At 43.7% G+C, this 15,813-nt stretch overlaps 2 protein-coding genes across 2 annotated transcripts in view; both read right to left on the bottom strand.

The window, feature by feature from the left end:
- Positions 1-3,622: 3,622 nt before the first annotated feature.
- Positions 3,623-5,892, bottom strand: LOC126388871 (uncharacterized). Its single transcript, XM_050042211.1, has 6 exons — positions 5,850-5,892; positions 5,380-5,689; positions 5,029-5,105; positions 4,565-4,978; positions 3,875-3,936; positions 3,623-3,762 (listed from the first exon to the last, which is right to left on the bottom strand). The coding sequence occupies exons 1-6, from the start codon at positions 5,890-5,892 to the stop codon at positions 3,634-3,636; spliced, it is 1,035 nt and encodes a 344-aa protein (XP_049898168.1). The 3' UTR covers positions 3,623-3,633.
- A 4,248-nt stretch (positions 5,893-10,140) lies between these two features.
- LOC126389035 (uncharacterized) overlaps positions 10,141-15,813 on the bottom strand; it is a 22,001-nt gene continuing 16,328 nt past the window's right edge. Inside the window, exons 7-12 of the mRNA XM_050042451.1 lie at positions 12,484-12,566; positions 12,003-12,323; positions 11,484-11,840; positions 11,259-11,384; positions 10,697-10,758; positions 10,141-10,591 (exon numbers count right to left, since the gene is read on the bottom strand). Of these exons, the coding sequence (XP_049898408.1) occupies positions 10,463-10,591; positions 10,697-10,758; positions 11,259-11,384; positions 11,484-11,840; positions 12,003-12,323; positions 12,484-12,566 (1,078 nt within the window). The 3' untranslated portion in view covers positions 10,141-10,462. The remainder of the gene's footprint in view (positions 10,592-10,696; positions 10,759-11,258; positions 11,385-11,483; positions 11,841-12,002; positions 12,324-12,483; positions 12,567-15,813) is intronic.

Here is a 15,813-nt window from a genome sequence, read left to right as displayed (position 1 = left end):
GCTGGAAAACCATAGGCACACTGGAAAGGTGAGACCTCCGTGGCAGAACTGGTCAAAGTATTGTGGGCGTATTCCACCCACAGTAGTTGCTGGGACCAAGATGCAGGGTTCTGGGACACTATACACCCCAGGATATCTCCATCTCCTGGTTTTTGCGTTCCATCTAGCTGTTGGACTGGGGGTGGAACCCAGAGGTCAGGCTGGCCGTGACCCAGAGCAGCATGCTGAACTCCCTCCAGAAGACGTAAGTGAACTGGGGCCCTTGGTTGGAGACCACATAGACGGGAATGCTGTGGAGCCAGAAAACATGTTGCAGGAGGAGGGTAGCAGTCTCTTTGGCTAATGGCAACTTGGGAAGGGGTACAAAGTGTGCCATCTTACTGAACTGGTCCACCTCTGTCAGAATTACCGTGTTGCCATCTGACGGTGGCAGACCAGTAACAAAGTCCAGGGAGATGTGGGACCATGCGTGATGAGGAACAGGAAGGAGCTGAAGGAAGCCAGCTGGGGCCTGATACAAGGACTTGTGTTGATTGCAGACGGGACAGGCACCGACAAACTCTCCCGTGTCCTCCTCCATGGTGGCCCACCAGAACCATTGCTGCAGGATGTCTCTGGTTCTCTGGAAGCCTGGATGGCAGGACAGCTTGGAGGAGTAAGCCCACTGGAGGATATCTGACTGTAGAGCTTGTGGGACAAACAGGCGGTCGGGAGGGCAGGCACTGGGGCTGGGCTGGTTCTCAANGGAAGCCTGGATGGCAGGACAGCTTGGAGGAGTAAGCCCACTGGAGGATATCTGACTGTAGAGCTTGTGGGACAAACAGGCGGTCGGGAGGGCAGGCACTGGGGCTGGGCTGGTTCTCAAAGGCAGCCTTGACCCTTTCTTCAACCTCCCAAGTGATGGTGGCCAGAAGATGGGGAGCAGGAGGGATAGAATCAGCCTCCGGTTCTGGAACCTCCTAGTCTTCCTAGAACTGGTGGGATAGGGCATCTGGCTTGACATTATGGGATCCTGGCTGCTAGGAAAAGGTTAGGTTGAGAGGGAGTGCATGCATCCCTTTGGTGGAGCCGTGCTGGGCTGTAGGTTGATGACACAGTCATTTGGCTGATGTGGAGGCAGGGACATAGTCTTGGCCTTGCTGAATACCTCCTGGAAGTCATGATATCCAGGGGGCACCCCCGACAGGTCTGGAGGACTGCAGGCAGAGGATGACTGTTGGGCCATGGAGGCGTTCTTCAGGCAGAATTGGTGGCAAGATGAGCTCCACCCCAGGATGGCTCCAGTGGTCCAGCTGATGTGAGGGTTGTGACGGAGGTGCAGGAGTGCCCCAGGATTAGTGGAAGCTGGCAAACGCAGAGCTTGGGATAAAAGACAAAGGCAGAGTGGTTTACCAGGGATCAGACAAAGCAGGTGAGTCAGAGACGGGCAGGCTCGATATGTAATAAGGCTGAAGTGTTTTTGCAGTATCTATGCATGCTTTTATGTTTTTATTGTGTATGATTTTATTTGTTTTTTTAGCGTGTTATTAATTGCATGTTTTTATTATTTTTATGGTTGCAGTTTTTTTATATAGTTGTTTTACTGTTGGATTTTATTGATGCATGCTGGAGTTTGAATCTTTTACCTGCCTTATTTACTTAATTAAGATGTGCTGCACCTGTTCAGCCGCACTTGATGTGATTGACAGTTGCCACGACCATTAAGAGCGCCAGTCAGTGGCTGAGGGGAGGGCCAAAACCCCAGAAAAACTTTGAAGAACAGAGAGGTGAGCGAGAGGAGGAGACGACACAGAGAGCGGCAGACTCGGACAGACGCAGAGAACAGCAGACGGGGCGAGGACAGAAAGGCAGGCAGCAGGACAGAATTCCTGATGGGAAGCGTTCAGCGGGACGAGGTGTCCAGCGTGGAGGAACCGGAGGCTGACGTCGAGCTCTGACGCGGTGGCCAGGGTCGAGAGCCAACATCCGGGTCGCGACAGAGGGGTTTCCCCGGACGAGGAGAGGCCACCTGAGAGCCGACGGTAGTGTCCGCCAATGCTGCATCACTCCAGCCTGGGTCATTAGCTCTGCTACAGCCCAGGAAATACGTGAGTACACTAGTCCATGGCGGCACTAGCCTGACCTACGAGAACGTTTAAAGCCCGCAGTGTTTGCACCTGTCACATAAAAACATTTACTCGTCCAGTTTCTCCTCTCCTCCCACAGATTCCGGTGGGCAGAGAGGATTACACGGAGCCGGAAGCCACACGCCGAGACCTGTGTAGTTTACCAGTGTATTTCAAGGACTTTTATTCATGGACTTTTAACGCACATCTTAACCTTGGGTTAAACCACCTTTTTGAAAAAGGAAAACTTTGTTTATGGTAATAAACCCAAGTTGTTGTACCTGCTACACCTGTTTGGTTATTTTAAAGCTCTGCTCTTCCTGATTTTACAAACCTGTTTTTAGAGTCCTAGACTCATTAATCCTAGGTGGCGTTGTCGGCCCTTTTTAGTTATTTTATCTTAGTTTATTGCATTTTAGTGTTTTAATTAGTTGAATATTCTTTTAGGCTTTTACCTCAACACGCTGTGCTTGGGCACCTTTTTACAGATACCCAGGAAGCAGTCCAGAAACAAATGCTGGAAAGTCTTGCATGAGGCGAAGAACAATCTGGCAAGGAGTGTCTGTGAAGCGGGTGTCTTTATAGTGAGGAAGTTAATGATCCATAGGTGAGTGGCATTAGCCTGATGAGGTGGGCATGAAGGACTGGCATGCGTGGAAAATGAGTGGACAGGCGATAGGCTGGCAGGTAGGTGTGGTGACAAGTTGGGGTGAATGGAAAATTACTGAATGGGCTGAGGAGATTGCATGTATGGAGGACGAAAAGTGCCCAATGAGAAAGCTACTTTCTCTCTAAACTATGAAATACTGAAGGTTAGGTTCACATGTTTAAAGTCTACAATAAAACACTCCAACACCCCTGCATTGTATATTAAAAAAGTATTGGTTTCTTTAACTGGTCTCTGTCCATATTGGCCACAAAGAGTTCATTTCCTAAAGCAGCTCCAATGTTAAGTAATGGGGAACAAATTTGACAGTCCTGTGAACAATAGCAGCAACCAGTAATGCCTGAGAAGGATCTGTTTGTTTGTGCAATGCTCGTTTTTTTCATGTGGACTGAGTGTTGCTCTCAGAGATCAAAAAGAACTGTGGCTGCGCTCGGCAAGACTGAACATTCAAGTGAGAAATACCCCTCAGGTTCCTTCCTGTAACCACTCAGATGGAAATATTAACAAATATTATTAAAAGCAGAGATGTAATTGTTTGAAAGAAATGTAGAAAAAAGAAGATAGTCTGCAATAGCTAAAGTTTTTTGTGTGTTATTTTTTAATAAAGCCAGCTAGCGTTAATATTTCAAACATAAAAGAATAAAAAAAAAACAGGCTGATACAAACACATGATATGGTGCAAGGATCAATATACAGTTAAACATAGAACATAAAGAGCACAGAGTCTGTATACTATGATTTTGGATTTTGGCTGTAACTCACTGTCATTAACATTTGAAGGGATCCCACAACATTTACAATGTATTTTATTGACAGAGGTCAGAACTATAAACCAAACTGCAGGTTTTAATAGACACACATTCACATTGAGCATTTAACTTGAGAATACACACTTTCCTCAGTCTTCAGCTCTTTCTTCTTCCTTCCTCTTGTGGCTTTGTTTCCAGAGAACTGCAGCGCAGCGTAGTTCACATCAGGTCCACCCTCAGTCTGTGCAACAAATAAAAGCCTCATTATATAGAACAGTTATGTTGTTCTTTGGTGCTGTTGGGAATTATGTTCATGAAATAAAAAATAATAGAATTTTGGTATAATTACTGACAATATCATGTACTGGTTGGCTCCAGTTGTCATGTCTTCCTTGCGAAGCACCACTTTCTATTCCTAAAATTTCAAAAGAAAACAAAGAGAAGTAATATGTATTTCATCTGACTTTTCAGTAAGGATTCTCAGAAGATTCAACAGGTTTTGATTTTTAAAAAATGTCCATAGGATTTTTTTTCAGAGCAAACAGCAATATGGAGAAATTGTGCTACAGATGTTGGTCAATATGTTAATTGATTAAAAATATTTTTAAAATGCCAAAAACACACCAAGCAGCAGCAAAGTTCGGCTCGCCGAAATGATTACATTTTTCTGCATTGTGTTTTAGGCCAGAAGAATTTCGTAACATTGGTCAACATGTCACAGGAGTGTGGCTGATCGGCTGCAGGTATTCTCTGGCTGAAAGTCACTGCTAAAACTTTAACTATCCTCAGCTTTTAGTTTGGCTGCACTTCACAGCAGAATCTCAACAGCCGCAGTTTGGAGCTTTCCACAGACATTGCATGGCAACTAGCTGCAGACTACACTTTGGTGTCTTTTGGTGTAACAGTCTTCTACTGATATCTATTATTTTGTCCAAAAACACAAGGTTAATTGTTTGTCCTGTGCAGTATGATTTTATACCCGTACACTATATAAATTTTACCATTGGAATATGGAAGTTTTTGACTCAGTCAACAACACTTACCTTTAAATTGAGGACATGCTGGTCTTCTATTTCGGTAACAGATGAAAACAATATTTCCAGTTAAAGAAATGACCAAGCAGACGGTCACAATCACCAGTGCAATAAACTCAAGACTTCTTGTTCGCTCTAGACAAAGAAAAAGAAATNATATCTGTCCACATGTGGCCACAGCACAGTAGTAAGTCCCAGCATCAGAGGAGCTGACGTTCTTAGAGAAGCGATAAACACAACTCTTCTGAGTGTCAGATCTCCTGTCACATTCATCACGTCTATTTCCATCAGTGTAGATGATGTCTGGATGAGATTTATCTGATCTGGCTCTGAACCAGAACACACTGTGATCTCCTGGACACATTTTATTCTCAGAGTCAGAGAGGACTGAACACTGGAGAGACATCGAGGCTCCTGGACGTTCTCAGAGTCAGAGAGGACTGAACACTGGAGAGACATCGAGGCTCCTGGACGGACTGGATCAGATTCTGTCGGCCACTGAACAACAGTATAGTTTGATGTCCTCTGAGTGTTTCCTGTGTGATACAGAACTGTGTTAAAAGTTTGGCATCTTCACACAAACTCTGACTCTGACTCTCCACACAAGCTTTGACATACTTAAAAGGATTTAAGATTAGTCAAAAGTTAAAATGCAATGTAAGCATAACATACAATAATTTAAAATGACTCTGCAGAAATTGTTGATAAATACAGTGCAGCTTTAAGTGGTTAAAGTGATTCCAAACATTGCCAAAAATCAATCACATAATTACCTTTTAATGACAAATAGGTGCCACTCCAGGTAATCTCAGTCCACTCCATAATAGGTGCCACTCCAGGTAATCTCAGTCCACTCCATGACTGCGCAGTGATACATTCCCTCATCTTCTTGAATCATCCTCAAAATGGTCAGCCTGCTAATAGTCTTATAAAGGTTTACATTCAATCTCAAGGCAGAAAACTCTGGACTATACACAGGGTTTACATGTTTACGCAGTCTCACAATTAATTTCAGAGTCTCCCCGGCACTCTGCTTGTACCAGAAGACTTCATCTGTAGACTCATCATTCGTCAAAACACACGTTAAAGTCACAGGTTCACCAAGTTGAACTGTGGTCACTGGAACCAACGTATCTGGATTAAATGAAAACATGACACATGAAACAATAAATGACAATTAGTATATGATGTAAAATACATTGATGCAAAAAGGAAATCACATGAACAATCCTACATCTAATTTGCATGCAGATACTCAAATGAGAAAATATTTAGTTATCATTAGCACACTCACATCCTCGATGAAGAACAAGCAGTGTAACCCATAACAGGATCATCTTGACACTGTCTGTTAACACTGTCAAGACTTGTTGGTTTTTTACTGAGTAAGAGATGATGTCAACTGTCAAATGCATCTGATTGGTTGCCAGAGTATCTAGATTCAAAGTTCATTTCCTGCCACATTGGTCTTGCACTGGTCTGTGTGAAGTGTATTACCTCTCTTTCTCATCCATTCACTAACTATGAGATGTCCATGACTTTGTCTCAACTTGGAGTGTTTTTCAGGCACCAATTCCTGTAAATAAAGTAGGCTATAGCTCACTGCTGTTATTACTAAATCATAAATGCCACGTCTCTACAAGCTCACTGACAACACGAATCACTTTACACACAGACTTATAAAAGAGAACATAATGTGTCCAAAAAAAAAAAAAAAAAGCTGACACTGTGTCCAAAATTGCATACTATGCACTACATGCCCAATATGTGTTCTACTATTCAGTACTTTTGCGTACATAAACAGTAGTATGTATATTTTTAGACGCACTAAGTTGTAATTATCACAGCACTTCCCAAGAGCCTCCTTGCCTCCTTGCAACATCATGTCACAGGCATCTTCTGTAACAGGCCAGTTTAGGACTCAAAAGCAGCACCAGAGACAGGTCAAAGAGCTTATACTGAGCCTCAAAGCACCACTTTCACAAATACAGGGAGAGCAGTTTGGTAAAGCAACAGAGGGAGTCAATATTCAGGTTCAGAGCTTCCAGGGGAACTGAGTCAGTCCACAGCTCTCGGCGTCGAACGCTGAAGCAGCACACGGGTGAGGAGCTGGCGTCAGCTGGACTCACACATACAGCACACAGTTAAATTGTGTGCAATGGTAACGTGAGGGGGCAGGCATAGAGCGATGTCAGAAGAGGAGGAATTCTAAAACCAGGAGTACGCACAGGAGAAACAGTGTCTCCGTTGTGAAGCTGGCCGTGGACAGGGAAGAGGTTCTCAGTGGCGATAAAGCCTGGAACCCGTAGCGCACACACAAAGGCGGAATGTGCAGCCGCACAGTGAAGCAATCTATAGCACAGAAGACCACTGGTAACTGAAGTGGTGAACTCACTTCGGAGAGCTGGGTGACAGTCTCTCCAGACAGCGTGAGAAAACAAGCAAACGGGAACCAGAAAGGCCAAACTCTTGGTCAAGAACAGAAGGCAGAGTGGTTTACCTGAGTGCAGATGAAACAGGAGAATCAGGGACAAGCAGGGTCTTGAATGAGAGGGAGGACGGAGCCTGGAAGAGGGAGTCTTCATCGTCCAAAGATGAGCCCTCTTCGTCGGAGGGCACAGGTAGGTCAGCAGAAGCAGATTCTCGGGATGTGTTCTTTCACTGGTGCTGTTGACCTCTCAGGCTGGTCAAGGTGCCAAAAATCAGCGATGACTGAGGGATCTAGGATGTGGCGAGCCAGGACCCACGATCTCTCTTTGACTGGCTTCACCCTGAAGATGTAGAATGTAGGGTGAATGCACATGGACAGAGGAAGCTTTAATCCCACCATCGCCGGGTGAATGACCTTCTGGATCTAAAAAGGCCCAAAGAATTTCTAAGTCAGCCTCTTAACAGATGGGCAGGAGACCTCTGGCTCTTGTGTGGGGAAGAGTGGTAGCTGGAAAACCATAGGCACACTGGAAAGGTGAGACCTCCGTGGCAGAACTGGTCAAAGTATTGTGAGCATATTCCACCCACAGTGGTTGCTGGGACCAAGATGCAGGGTTCTGGGACACTATACACCGCAGGACATCTCCATCTCCTGGTTTTTGCGTTCCGTCTAGCTGTTGGACTGGGGTGGAACCCGGAGGCCAGGCTGGCCGTGACCCAGAGCAGCATGCTGAACTCCCTCCAGAAGACGTAAGTGAACTGGGGCCCTGGTCGGAGACCACATAGACGGGAATGCCGTGGAGCCAGAAAACATGTTGCAGGAGGAGGGTAACAGTGTCTTTGGCTAATGGCAACTTGGGAAGGGGTACAAAGTGTGCCATCTTATTGAACTGGTCCACCACTGTCAGAATTACCGTGTTGCCATCTGACGGTGGCAGACCAGTAACAAAGTCCAGGGAGATGTGGGACCATGCGTGATGAGGAACAGGAAGGAGCTGAAGGAAGCCAGCTGGGGCCTGATGCAAGGACTTGTGTTGATTACAGACGGGACAGGCACCGACAAACTCTCCCGTGTCCTCCTCCATGGTGGCCCACCAGAACCATTGCTGCAGGATGTCTCTGGTTCTCTGGGAGCCTGGATAGCAGGACAGCTTGGAGGATTAAGCCCACTGGAGGATATCTGACTGTAGAGCTTGTGGGACAAACAGGCGGTCGGAAGGACAGGCAGTGGGGCTGGGCTGCTTCTCAAGGGCAGCCTTGACCCTTTCTTCGACCTCCCAAGAGATGGTGGCCAGAAGATGGGGAGCAGGAGGGACAGAATCAGCCTCCAGTTCTGGAACCTCCTAGTCTTCCTGGAACTGGTGGGATAGGGCGTCTGGCTTGACATTATGGGATCCCGGCTGCTAGGAAAAGGTTAGGTTGAGAGGGAGTGCATGCATCCCTTCGGTAGAGCCGTGCTGGGCTGCAGGTTGATGGCACAGTCATTTGACTGATGTGGAGGCAGGGACATAGTCTTGGCCTTACTGAATATCTCCCGGAAGTCATGATATCCAGGGGGCACCCCCAACAGGTCTGGAGGACTGCAGGCAGAGGATGGCAGTTGGGCCATGGAGGCTTTCTTCAGGCAGAATTGGTGGCAAGATGAGCTCCACCCCAGGATGGCTCCAGTGGCCCGGTTGATGTGAGGGTTGTGATGGCGGTGCCAGGAGTGCCCCAGGATCAGTGGAAGCTGCTGCTATGACAGGATGTGAAACTGAATGGTTTCATGATGGTTGACGGACAGGAGCATGTGGACAGGGGTGGTCTGGTGAATCACTGTGTGTAGGAGATGACTGTCAAGGGCGTTAGCTGGGACTAAATGCCAGAGAGGAACTTGGCCGATTCCCTACTGCTTAGCGAGTTCCTCATCAGTGAAGCTGATGCCGGCCGCCGAATTGATGAATGTGGTAAGGGTATAAGCCCGAAGCGGGAGGAAGAGCCTCGTGTGAGACAAGGGTTTAGGGCTGGAAGAGAGTCTTGTAGCAGTCCAGCTCAACAGTAGTCCCCAATCTACTGGTGAGCCCTGCCTTAAAGTGGCTGGCCTGGCTGCAGTACAGGCAGAGATAGGATGATGTTCTTTCCAGAAAGACGCAGGACACAGGTGAACAGGAACCAGGGGGGCAAAAGCAGAGCTTGGGATCAAAGATGGAAGGCAGAGTGGTTTACCAGGGATCAGACAAAGCAGGTGAGTCAGAGACGTGCAGGGTCGATACCCAGGAAGCAGTCCAGAAACAAATGCTGGAAAGTCTTGCATGGGGTGAAGAACAATCTGGCAAGGAGTGTCTGTGAAGCAGGCGTCTTTATAGTGACAGGGTTAATGATCCATAGGTGAGTGGCATTAGCCTTATGAGGTGAGCATGAAGGACTGGCAGGAGCAGAAAATGAGTGGACAGGGGATAGGCTGGCAGGTAGGTGTGGTGACAAGTTGGGGTGAATGGAAAATTACTGAATGGGCTGAGGAGATTGCATGTATGGAGGACGAAAAGTGCCCAATGAGAAGGCTACTTTCTCTCTAAACTATGAAATACTGAAGGTTAGGTTCACATGTTTAAAGTCTACAATAAAACACTCCCACACCCCTGCATTGTATATTAAAAAAGTATTGGTTTCTTTAACTGGTCTCTGTCCATATTGGCCACAAAGAGTTCATTTCCTAAAGCAGCTCCAATGTTAAGTAATGGGAAACAAATTTGACAGTCCTTGTTTCTCTGCAAAAATGCATTTAAAAGTTTAGCTGAAGGTAATATGAGGCTTCATCAGGACAGATCAAGGTGTTATCTTCTATTTTAATGTGAACAATAGCAGCAACCAGTAATGCCTGAGAAGGATCTGTTTGTTTGTGCAATGCTCATTTTTTTCATGTGGACTGAGTGTTGCTCTCAGAGATCAAAAAGAACTGTGGCTGCGCTCGGCAAGACTGAACATTCAAGTGAGAAATACCCCTCATGTTCCTTCCTGTAACCACTCACATGGAAATATTACACATTCACAAAGTGTTGGAGCCATTTATTTTTCATATTCATATTTTACACTGTACATCCTCAAATAAGACTCCAAATAAAGGCAAAGAATGTTTTAGAACAGATATAATTAAAAGCAGAGATGTAATTGTTTGAAAGAAATGTAGAAAATAAGAAGATAGTCTGCAATAGCTCTATCAAATTTTTTTGTGTTATTTTTTAATAAAGCCAGCTAGCGTTAATATTTCAAACATAAAAGAATAAAAAACAGGCTGATGCAAACACATGATATGGTGCAAGGATCAATATACAGTTAAACATAGAACATAAAGAGCACAGAGTCTGTATACTATGATTTTGGATTTTGGCTATAACTCGCTGTCATTAACATTTGAAGGGATCCCACAACATTTACAATGTATTTTATTGACAGAGGTCAGAACTATAAACCAAACTGCAGGTTTTAATATACACACATTCACATTGAGCATTTAACCTGAGAATACACACTTTCCTCAGTCTTCAGCTCTTTCTTCTTCCTTCCTCTTGTGGCTTTGTTTCCAGAGAACTGCAGCGCAGCGTAGTTCATGTCAGGTCCACCCTCAGTCTGTGCAGCAAATAAAAGCCTCATTATACAGAACAGTCATGTTGTTGTTTGGTGCTGTTGGGAATTATGTTCATGAAATCAAAAACGATTGGTATAATTACTGACAATATCATGTACTGGCTGGCTCCAGTTGTCATGTCTTCCTTGCAAAGCACCACTTTCTACTCCTAAAATTTCAAAAGAAAACAAAAAGAAGTAATATGTATTTCATCTGACTTTTCAGTAAGGATTCTCAGAATATTCAACAGGTTTTGATTTTTAAAAAATGTCCAAAGGATTTTTTTTCATAAGGCACAAATGGAGCAAACAGCAATATGGAGAAATTGTGCTACAGATGTTGGTCAATACGTTAATTGATTAACAATATTTTTAAAATGCCAAAAACACACCAAGCAGCAGCAATGTTCGGCTCGCCGAAATGATTAAATTTTTCTGCATTGTGTTTTAGGCCTGAAGAATTTCGTAACATCAGTCAACATGTCACAGGAGTGTGGCTGATTGGCACTTTGGTGTGTTTTTGGTGTGACAAACTGCAACCGATGTCTATTATTTTGTCCAAAAACACAAGGTTAATTGTTTGTCTTGTCCAGTATGATTTTACACTTGTACACTATATAAATTTTACCACTGGAATATTGAAGTTTTTGACTCAGTCAACAACACTTACCTCTAAATTGAGGACATGCTGGTCTTCTATTTCGGTAACAGATGAAAACAATATTCCCAGTTAAAGAAATGACCAAGCAGATGGTCACAATCACCAGTGCAGTGAATTCAAAACTTCTTGTTCGCTCTAAACAAAGAAAAAAGAAATAAGAAAAAGGGACTCATCAATCATGATGTTATCAACAAATGTTGAGTATAACTTCCATTACTGAACGCCAAGTCATACCAATTTCCACTTTAGTTCCATCTCCAAATAATATCTGTCCACATGTGGCCACAGCACAGTAGTAAGTCCCAGCATCAGAGGAGCTGACGTTCTTAGAGAAGCGATAAACACAACTCTTCTGAGTGTCAGAGTTCCTGTCACATTCCTCATGTCTGTTTCCATCAGTGTAGATGATGTCTGGATGAGATTTATCTGATCCGGCTCTGAACCAGAACACACTGTGATCTCCTGGACACATTTTATTCTTCGAGTCAGAGAGGACTGAACACTGGAGAGACATCGAGGCTTCTGGAGGGACTGGATCAGACACTGTCGGCCACTGAACAACAGCATAGTTTGATGTCCTCTGAGTGTTTCCTGTGTGATACAAAACCGTGTTTACAGTTTGGGATCTCCACACAAGCTTTGACATACTTAAAAGGATTTAATATTAGTTAAAAGTTAAAATGCAATGTAAGCATAAGTTCATAAGTGGTTAAAGTGATTCCAAACATTGCCATAAACAGATCACATAATTACCTTTTAATGACAAATAGGTGCCACTCCAGGTAATCTCAGTCCACTCCATGACTGCGCAGTGATACATTCCCTCATCTTTTTGAATCGTCCTCAAAATGGTCAGCCTGCTGATTTTGTTAGAAATGTTTACATCCAGTCTTGAGGCAGAAAACTGTGGTCCATACACAGGGTTTGCATGTTTCTGCAGTCTCACAATCAATTTCAGAGTCTCCCCTGCACTCTGCTTGTACCAGTAGAGCTTATCTCTAAACTCATCAGGCAAATCACACATTAAAGTCACAGGTTCACCAAGTTGAACTGTGGTCACTGGAACCAGCGTATCTGGATTGAATGAAAATACAACACATGAAACAACAAAGGAGAATTTGTGCATAATGTAAAAAAAATGGAGGCTAAAAGGAAATCACATGAACAACCATACATCTAGTTTGCATGCAGATACTCAGATTAGAAAATATTTAGTTATCGTTAGCACACTTACATCCTCGATGAAGAACAAGCAATGCAACCCATAACAGGATCATCTTGACACTGTCTATTAACATGAGACTTGTTGGTTTTTTACTGAGTAAAAGGAGGTGATGTCAACTGTCAAATGCATCTGATTGGTTGTCGCAGAATCTAGATTCAAAGTTCACTTCCTGCCACACTGGTCTTGTCCTGGTCTGTGTGAAGCATGTTACCTCTCTCTTTGATCCATTCACTAAACTATGAGATGTCTACGACTATGTCTCAAGAGGGAGTGCTTTTCATTTTTAACAATTCTTGCAAATGCAGTAGGCCATATCCCACTGCTGTTAATCCTGAACCATAAATGCCACGTTACTGTCAGTTCACTGACAGATATCACTTCTCACAGACTTAAAAAAAAACTGACGCTGTGTCCAAAATTGCATACTATGCACTACATATCCAACATCTGTTCTATCATTCAATACTTTTGCGTATGTATGCATGTATCATGTATCTCAAACTGTGCTGTAATTACCACGCCCCTTACTTAGAGCCTCCTTGCTGTTGGAGACACATAAACATAGTAACCCACACCAGCCTCAGCTCTACTGCCAAATTCAAGCATGATGAACCTCTGGAGTTTTGGCTTTTTTAAACATATCTGTAGGAGTGTCGTTACTTCAGCTGTTAGAAAATGCGAACTGCAGGCTCACTTAATGTGCAACATTGTGTCACAGGCATCTTCGTCACCAGATAATGTTTAAATGAGCTAAATGCTAACATTAGCAAGCTAACAAGCTGATGTTTAGCAAGTATAATGTTTACGTGTGTACAAAATTTTATGGCAAGTCATCCAAATATAGTGAGATATTTGTGGTGGAGTGACTGGCCAGCATTTCCAGAGTAATGTCATTAGCATGGCTGTCAAAAAGTCCAAACCATGTTGTACCCAAAAAAAAATTTTATTTACCTTTATCGGTATAACTTTTATTTTTTATGCCAGCACAGTTTCCAGTGTGTGCATATCGTAATATTTAACTTGAAAAAGTACGCAAATCACATACTATGGGTATCGTTCTAAGGTTTCGGACATACTGAGAAATTTCACAAAACGTTTTAGCTCACTAAATAGCATGTTAGTATGGAATTTTGGTTACAGACTGAGGGTCTACAGCTATGCTAGCAGCTCTGTGAATGAACACAGTAAATGGCTGAAATATGTTCATCAGTGATGTTAAAATAGTTACAATAATCTGCTCAATCTACCCCTGTGTTTTTCCTTACATTTACTTCAGTCTCAGCCCTCCTAGCTTCTGACTGGTTAGTTTCGATGACATGTGAGTCAAGAACAAGGAAGTAAAGTTGATAGAGTGTGGAGATCAGTAAAATACCCCTCAAAAGCCCCTCAGTGGAAGCAAAAGTCACTGCTGGCAGATCCACTATGAGCATGTTAGCCTGACTCTGCACCTGGGTCACACAACATCGTAGGTGTGTTTGATTTGGGTCACTGAGCATGCTTGCCAAGTGGAGCATTGAATAAGTGATTAATAAAGGTTCATAGATGCAACATTTTTTTGGCTATGCCCAGTAAAATAATGCTAACCATAACCCCAGTGCTTAATTTGTAAAATTAGAAGTAGGGGAACACTTTGGGCCTCTGAGAGAGCAACTCCGAATGGAACGGTTGTAACATCTAGTGTTGTCACGGTACCATAATTGGGACCCACGGTACGATACCAGTGAAAGTATCACGGTTCTGAGTAGTATCACGATACCACAGCAAAAATGAGGCAGATGTGCCTTTTGTCATTTATAAAAAGATAAATCACTTTTCTATAATACACCAATGATATTTCAATGGAATAAATTACTTATTGACTTATTCATACTTCAAAAACAGCATCAATGAGTGATTAACATAGGGGGGATCAAAATAAAATAAATAAATAAAATAAGAATCAACCAGCCACCCTCCTCCCCTGACAAGTAAAGAACAGTCCCTAAAGTGCGGTGAGGTTTGTGGGCTGTTACCTGCCACAAAGAGAGAAATGTGAACGGCTCGTTTCTCCTCTGACACGCCACATACCTGTGTGCCGCCACGGCTCGGTTGTCCAGGTACTACTGGGCAGTCATGACACCAACGAAAGAGGAAATTAGGCTACTGGACCTGGAGTCGGACTTCTCTGTCGCCGGTAAGCCATTATCTTGCACCGCAGAGCCGCCGTAGGCTATTTGACTGCCATATTCCTGTCTGTGACCCCCGTTCAACCCACATTCGCCTTTCGTTTCTGCTGCTGGTTGAAATCTGTACTCGCACAGCATTCTGAATGATTTATTTTGCTCGCACAAAACTATTTTTAGTTGCAAATGCGAGTAAAATGCTCGCACGTAGAGCTCTGCCGACAAGTAAAAAGAAATAAATAATAACTTTCACTGCTCAAAGATACTCACATGTCTGGAAAACAAACCACTACAGCAGCATATTGAGTGCTAGGTGGCCAGCGCGTGCTGTTATTGACCAACGTGCGCCGTTATTGGACCCATGCAAATTAGTTCCGGAATGCACCAGGGCCTTTTCTGAAAAGATCCTGGTGCGTTCCAGTACGTTCCGGCTCAAATTAAGCACTGCATAACCCATACGGATGTGATCCTTAGCTTAACTGCATTGTTGTGCATTTGTGCTGTTCACTAAATACTAGGACCAGCCCAGATGCGACCACTGTTCTGCACCTTTCCTACCCCTGATGCTCCGCAATGGATGTAAGCATTTCCAACACATATCTCGTTTCCAGACTGTTAGTTGAACACAGTCTCACCTATCTAGCTATGCGCTCCTGTGGCTGCACCCACAGCTTCTTCTTTGCTGCAGCTGTTGATTTATCTCTCTTTTCTTTTGTTCTGTTCTCACACCGATTGCAACTTGAAGTATGAACAAGTACACAAAAAGAAGACTTTATTCCAGTAACAAGAGTAAATGTAATTTGTTAATTCCACCCCTGCTTGAGAGTCTATAGGGCCTGACTCAGTTTGGGAGCCTCATGTGGCAATTACAGGCACTGCAGTCTTTGGCACTTCTGTGTTGGCTTCATTTTTCAGCCCTGGAAGTCGTTGCTTCATTTACAGCTAATTAGCAAATGTTAGCATGCTGAACTAGAATGATAAATTCAGATTCAGATTCAGATTCAGAATACTTTATTAATCCCCGGGGGGAAATTGTTTTTGTTCCAATGCTCCGTGCAAAGTAGAAATAGAAATACAGCATGAATGGAAACAAGAGATAAAGATGAAGATATAAATAAAATACTAAAATAGACAATGAAATAAGTAAAATAAATATTAAAGTAGACATTAGAATAAA

This window comes from Epinephelus moara, chromosome 4, assembly GCF_006386435.1.
Source record: "Epinephelus moara isolate mb chromosome 4, YSFRI_EMoa_1.0, whole genome shotgun sequence".
Classification (NCBI taxonomy): Eukaryota; Metazoa; Chordata; class Actinopteri; order Perciformes; family Serranidae; genus Epinephelus; species Epinephelus moara.
Note: the sequence above shows the minus strand (reverse complement) of the source record. Positions and strands in the feature narration are given on the sequence as shown.